This window comes from Gordionus sp. m RMFG-2023, chromosome 1, assembly GCF_954871325.1.
Source record: "Gordionus sp. m RMFG-2023 chromosome 1, tfGorSpeb1-WG-v2, whole genome shotgun sequence".
Taxonomy (NCBI): domain Eukaryota; kingdom Metazoa; phylum Nematomorpha; class Gordioida; order Chordodea; family Parachordodidae; genus Gordionus; species Gordionus sp. m RMFG-2023.
In genome coordinates, this window is record NC_088775.1 from 81336669 (window position 1) to 81344221 (window position 7553).

At 29.2% G+C, this 7553-nt stretch overlaps 1 protein-coding gene across 1 annotated transcript; it reads right to left on the reverse strand.

Moving 5' to 3' along the window:
- Positions 1-1151: 1151 nt before the first annotated feature.
- LOC135931925 (PRELI domain containing protein 3B-like) lies at positions 1152-2208 on the reverse strand. Its single transcript, XM_065469244.1, has 6 exons — positions 2084-2208; positions 1867-2038; positions 1739-1825; positions 1629-1699; positions 1481-1583; positions 1152-1415 (listed from the first exon to the last, which is right to left on the reverse strand). The coding sequence occupies exons 1-6, from the start codon at positions 2113-2115 to the stop codon at positions 1314-1316; spliced, it is 567 nt and encodes a 188-aa protein (XP_065325316.1). The 5' UTR covers positions 2116-2208; the 3' UTR covers positions 1152-1313.
- Positions 2209-7553: the final 5345 nt, after the last annotated feature.

Here is a 7553-nt window from a genome sequence, read left to right on the forward strand (position 1 = left end):
ATAAATAAATGGAAAATTGGGATATTTTAAAACCCTACTAATCAAATGATGATGTCTAAGAACTGAAAGTTAGAAAAATATTTCTCAGAGCAATGGAAAAATCCCTAATTAGGTATTGTATCAGCCTTCCAAACTAATATTAATAGCAACCTGTTAAACTTAGCAGAAGCCAAAAAAATTAATACCTTTATATTCTCCCCAATTGCAGTGTACACAAATAAACAAGTATATTTGTTTTTTTCAAATTTAGCTCATAAAATAAAAATACAAACAGGGAATATTTAAACCTTAAGCAGAATTATATAATAACAAATTTTAAATTTAAATATTGTTCCTCTTTAGGAACCAGAGTTGTTAAAAGATACTTTTTAAATGGATCTAGATACAGATACAGATACATAGTCTCAAAAGTTATCTAGATACAGATACAGCGTCTAAAAAGTTATCAAGATACAGATACAATTTTTAAATGTATCTGTATACAGATACATTTTTTATTATGCTCTTATAGGTTTGCATAAACCTAAATTAATATTATATTGTGAAAAGGTCATGGTAAAGCAATAGAACTTGTTGTTGCTTCCTCTTTTTCATCGATATAGATCTAAATTAATATATAAACTTAAAAATTTAGTTATAAAATAAAATTTACCATTTCCATATTGTAATATTAAAATTTGTATGGTTTATTGATAAACTCGGACATAATATTTAAATTAATGAATATTTATATATATTTTTTATATATAAGTTTTAATATTTTATGTATATATAATTCTTTATTATAGTATTAATAAATATTAATATATAATATATATATATTTATTTATTTCATAAGCTCATATGAAATAAAATAAATTTTACAGTCAAATATTTTTTTTTATAATAAAAAAAGGGGTATATAACATGTATCTTAAAAAGTATCTAAAAACAGATACAGATACCTCTAAAAAATATCTAGATACAGATACCTTTCTAAAAAATCTATCTAGATACAGATACTACATTTTTATATCTAGATACAGTATCTAGATACTTGTATCTAGATACTTTAACAACTCTGTTAGGAACACTTATATTTTTCTTAAAAAAAACAATAAAATATTAATTATTTGATGGCTAACAGACTGGAATTTTTTCCTTTATTTAAAAAAATTTAAATTTTTTATTCATTTGCTAAAAAAATTGATTAGTTACATTTTTGTATAATTAAATTAATTTTGCTATGTCCAATCATAATTGATATAAAATGAGAATATCAACATTATCAATTTTCCTTTAAAAAGTATAATTTGGCTTCATTCAATTTTTTTTTATAAATAATTGTCATTTGAATGATTAAATGTAGAATTTTTTGAAATTTCTTTCACTTCATTATTGATTTTTTCAATGACCCATTCCATGGCTAATTTCCCCTTAAAATATATATAAATTTATAATAAATAAATTAAAAATTAATAATATATAGATTGGAATTTACTGAGTTAGATTTGGATACCATGGTATTTTCAATAATTTTTTCCAAATAATTTGATAGAGGGACTCCTTTTATTGTTATAGTTGATTCATTTATCATATGTGTCCTAAAATAAATATTATTTTAACTTATATTTGTTTATATTAATGACTTATTGATATCTCGTGGATGTTGAGAATAAATCAATCTTTCCTCTATAGCTATGTTTTGCACCATAGATAACTTTAAAAAAATGAATATATTATCACTTAAATATAATACATTTGTCGATTGAGAAGTCATTATTTTCTTATTGGGATCCAATTGAGATATTTCACTCACATAACAATCAGGATTTATATTGATAAACTTTAAAAAATATTTGTATATAAATTATGTAATAAATTAACTTTCTGTATCCAGGCAGGTATACGCCAAGATGTTTGAATTAATCTATGAGTAATTAAGGCACCTGAGTGAGCATCAACTGATCTGTTAATAACGTCAATTGAATGAACTGAGGTATTCATAGGATTTGGATATTTTCTCCAAGCTGCTTTTGTTACTGTGTCCCATGGATGACTAATATTAAATAGCTAAATAATTTGATTACAATCTTTTTCATACTCAAATGTATGTTCTGATTTCCATATTTTCATTGCAAAGAGATATAAAAAAAGCAAAATCTTGATGGATTTCTACTTTATCCTTTTGGAAAATAAAAACTCTCATTTCAAGGACATAAATAGAAGGTTTGTTAAAAAGCTATATAGGTCGATTTATAAAACGAACCAAATTAAATTAAGTTAAAAAAGTATTATGTAGGCCTATAAATTTTGTTCTTAAATGGCAGAAAGATTTAGATTTCTATTTACAAAATCTAATCTTGAAGCATATAAGATTAATATTTTGGCTAAAATCTTAATCGAGTAGTTTTTTAAATCAAACAAAATCATGCTTTTACCAACACTAGACTTACCAATATTATATATATAAAATTGTTTTTTAAATCACTAATGTAATAAATTAAGGGTCGTCGCTAATAAATGCTTTGAGTGCTAACGCACCTCCCTTTCAAAATAGGAACCAATTTTGAAAAATCTATTAGCGCCTTTTTTTAAATTTGCTCCCTTTATTAAAACATTTAAATAGCAATCTTACGAAGTATATAAAATAATTATTATTTTTCAATTTGTTTTATATTTTTCATCCTATCCCTTAAAAAAAATAAAATGGTAAGAAATCAAATGATATTTATAATGTGAAAAAAGATATATAATCTATTTAAAGTTATTTATTAGTTGATCTTCTATATCGAAATGAAATAAAACCCACTACATATAATACGTTGAAGTTGTTTGAATTCAAATTAGATTCATGTACAGTATTGCATATTTTCCAATTCATTTATTGTTCATTTTTAAATTAGTCTCACTTTAGTTTTGAAAAAAGGTTGGTAAAATATTTTCTTGATATTTTGCGCTATTTTAGGCCGCATTTAAAGTGGAGACGGATCTTTTTACATCCGTTCCATTAAGAATGATATATTTTGATTATCATTTTTAAAAAATTTGCCGGATCAAAAAGTCAATGTTTTGACTTAAAAATTTGTCGGATCCGTTTTTAAGACAGAAGGTATCGTAACGGACGCACTATGAACCTATATATCATTTTTAATGAGATTAACTTTTTACGGAACGGATGCAAAAAACGGATCCGTCTCCACTTTGAATGCAGCCTTAGGATTTATTTATTGGTTAAGAGAGGAAAGCATTTGATTTAGATTCCATGATATAAATCCGGCCACAGAACGGGCAAAAGCGAGCGGAAGGTCTACCCCAAAGGTGGGTATGGAGAGTGTAGCACCTCAGATATATTAAGTAAATTGATAAAAATAAATTACAACTTTATGCAACACCCAAAAAAGATACCCGGAATAAATTAAAATAATCTCCTTTATTTATTGGTAGTTTTTGAATATGGTATTTTACAAGACATCTGTTAAATGTAAGAACCTATGTACTTAGTAGTTTCACAAGTTTAACCGAAATTAAATATTCTCTACCTGCAATTATACTAGTGTTATTGAATCAGACCAATTTGGATCGATTTTAAAAATGATCCTATTAAAATCTTAGCTAAAATAATATTTTTAAGCATGGATATCTCTCATAGATGGCGGGAGAGTTTAAACTTCTATATGCCAATTCTGGAGGCTTGCATGATATTATTTTGGCTAGAATCAAAATCTGACTTATTAAATTAGTATTGTTAAATAGTCGAGTTCTCCCGACTTAGATTCCGAGTCGAAGTCGCAATAACTCGTCGAGTTTTGAGTCGATTAGTCGACTCATTTTTACAACTCGAGTTATGAACTTGAGCCGTTATCAAGTCGTGACTCGAGGTATGAATTTGAGTCGTGAACTCAACAGGTTAGCTTAAATTTTATGAAACTCGATTACTTATATTAGTATTGTTAATTGTTGATTGCCTGGCACTTGGCTCTAAAATCTAAATCAGCTATGGCATGAATCCCGAGCACAGATCCATATATTTTAAGTTATTTCTTATTGAACTTATTAAAGTATATAAATATATGGTTATTAATGGTATCAATCGATAGATAATTTTAAAAAAATTGAATAGGCAACAGGCCAAGTGCTACCTCTCGATGGGTGAAGCTATTGCTAGGGGGTGTGGGCAGGATTAATTTTATGTATCGAATAAGCCTAGTTCTACCTTAATATGGTGGATATGAGTATAACATGGTGGAGGGGGAAATGTTTAATATAATTACTCATATAACTGATCATGAAAGACGTTGCTTTAATTATAATATTTTTAAAAAAAATATATAAAAATGTAAATTTTATTAATTCAATGTTAAATAATTATAAAAATACTATAAAAACTAGGCCAAAATATTAGTGTTGTTAAACGGCTCGATTTGAGCCGATTTTTAAAACGGCTAACTCGATATTTTAGCCAGAAAAATATTGTCTAACCCTCGATATTTCGTTAATAGATGTTCAAACCTTTGTGCCACCTATGAGCAAAATCTTAAGGCATGAATAATATTTTTCCTAATAAAATATTGAATTACACTACTGTCGTATTTGTAAATACGTTTATCATATATTTTTTTTACGCGAAATGCCAATCAACCGATTAAAATAAGGTTGATTGGATATAAAATTAGATGTAATAATATATGTTGATATTATTTTATTTTTTTGATTCATTAATTAATTTTTTTTTATATAAAAATTTTTTTTTTTTGGAGAAATGAATTTTCTTTTGAATAAAATTTTTGGATTTCTATTGTAGTTTTATTTGTCTTTTGATTTGATAATTTCATATAATTCTTGACGATTCGTTTTTTAGAAAGTTTGGTTAATTTTCTAGGATTTGTTTAGGTTGATTTTAGATTTGTTTTAGTTTGTGTTTATAGGTTTTTTTTTAGTGGTGCCTTGTGACGCTGATAGTTTCCTAGGAGTTATTCGGTTTAGAAGGTAAAACAAAAAATTTTTAATTGTATAATATTTTTTTAGAATTTTTGACTGCGCCTATACGATTTAGCTAGTTAAGTTAATTTATGGTGCTGTTTTAATTTTTCTACAAATATTTAAAGTGTTTGTAATTGAGTATTAGTATTGACTAATAGATTCATGACCAAATGGTTCATTTTTTTAGGTATCATGATGATTACAGTGAGGCTGCTAAGATTTCATTATATAAGAATTTGGGTCTTAAAGTTTTGTATAAAAAGTTTGATGAGTTGGATTTAATTAAGCAGGGCATGGTAATTGGAATATTGGTAATAATTTATATATTGATCATTATGGTGAAATATTTGATAAAAAGGGGTACTGCGGTACTGGCAGGCATGTATTGCAATTGGAGGAAGGACACTGCGGTGTCAGATGTTTATAAAAAGAAAATGGCAGAAACGTATTTTAATTTAATATCGGATATTTATGGAAAGAAAATAGCAGACTTGGAAAGTAATCTAAAAGATGTTAGAGGAAATCAAGGCTGGAAATGTTGGGGAGAGGTCAGATAGGATCCTCCTGGAAATGAAAGAAGCCATCAATGCGTTGATAAAGGAGAGTAAAAGTCCGGTTAAGAGCCAGGTGGGTGATAGAAATATTAATCAGAAATTTAATGATTACGAGTAAAATAAGGAATTGTCAAGAAATAAAAGATTTGTGGAAATGATCATTTGCCATCGTTGCGGATGGCGAGGACATAAAAGGGATACCTGAGTAGTCCCAGAGCAAAGGTTTAAAGATGGATTTCCATTAAAGAGACCTGAAATGGGAAATGCTAGTGTAAAGGTGGTTCGGGTGAATGAATCTCGAAATGTTTTAAATGTAAAAGACCGGGACATGTAGCTGTGGACTGCATGGAGGTATCACGAAATTCGTGTTGACTATATGATTGCAAGGTGAATCATATAGGAGTCGAGGCTCCGAGAATTCGGAAGATTTTGTATAATAAAACATTTAATATTATTAGTCGAGATGAGGGGAATGATAGAATTAGAATAAGAAATCATTCTCGTAATTTCTCTGAGAGGGAGGTTAGTCGATTTAGGTGGGAACAATATCCGAGGAATATTGTCCGTTATTCTCTTAGAAGGGATGTTAAGAATTTTATTTGGGAAAGATATCCCACAAATCTTGTTAAAAGAAATGTAATTGTCAGTAATAAGAATTTAAATTCCGAGTTGAATTTAAGGGGCAATGAGAATGCCAATGAAATTATTATTTTAGATAAAATAAACGCTGATTCTCCGATTAAAACATATGATATTTTAATGACGGAAAAATTAGATGGACCATGTTTGTGTCCGAGGGTTAGTTTGAAGATTGATCATAGGAATATAGAAATGCTATTTGACACCGGGGCTAGTATTTCTTTAATGTCGCAGGAGAATTTTTATAAGTATTGGCCTGGGGGTAAACTGGAAAAAGAGGCTATGTGTGTCAGACAGTTTGATGGGTCGGAAGACGCTGTGTTGGGAAAGGCCAAATTGGGGGTTAATCTTGATGATACCATATTTTTCCTTGATTTATGGGTAGAAAAGGAAAATGTTGAAACTGTTATGGGGTGGTGGATTACCAAGCTTGGTCCTCCCAATAATTATAGGAATATTTTTAATACTAGCGATAATGTAATAGTGGATGTTGAAGAGAGTGGAAATTTGGATAATACCGATAATAAAATTTGTCAAATTTCGGAGGAGATGATGGAGAAATCGAGTAAGTTGAATTTTAATGATGAGATAGATGAGAAGCAAATTATGGTCGGGGGAAAAGAGGATTGGAGTAAAGTTAATCAAGCTATTCCTATTCTAGTGAGGCAGTATGGCATCATTTTTGATGAAAAATTAGGTTGTTTAAATGATTATCAAGTTGATGTTCAACTTAGGGAGGGTTTTTCACCGATCTTTTTGGCTTGTCGGCGAGTTCCTTTTAATGGAGGAAGGAGATCGATGAGGAATTAGATAGATGGGTGAAAGACGGCATTATTATTCCTGTAGGATATAGTGAATGGGCGACTCCTTTAGTGCCTGTTAAAAAGGCAAATGGTAAATTGAGACTTTGTGCTGATTTCAGGGTCACAGTAAATCGATGGGTGGTGGAGGTTAAATATCCATTGCCTAGGATTGAGGAGATTTTGGCTCAGTTGAAGGGTGCGAAATATTTTTCCAAGGTGGATTTTTCGTCGGCGTATTTGCAGTTACCTTTGAGAAAGGAAATCCGTAAATTATTGATGATAACGACTCCAAAGGGATTGTTCGCGTTTTGTAGATTACCATTTGGATTGAGCGTATCTGCTCCCATTTTTCAACGGACCATGGCGTCAGTTTTTCAAGGATTGGAAGGAGTATTTTATTATATGGATGATGTGTTAATTACTGGTGTGACGCAGCAGCATAATCAACGTTTGGAGGAAGTGTTTAGGAGAATTCGTGATAAAGGCTTGAGAGCCAGTAAGGAGAAAAGTGTTCTGGGGGTAATGGAGGTTGAATATTTGGGTCATCAAATTAATGGAATTGAGGTGAAACCTTTGGATAAAAATTTGAAGAATA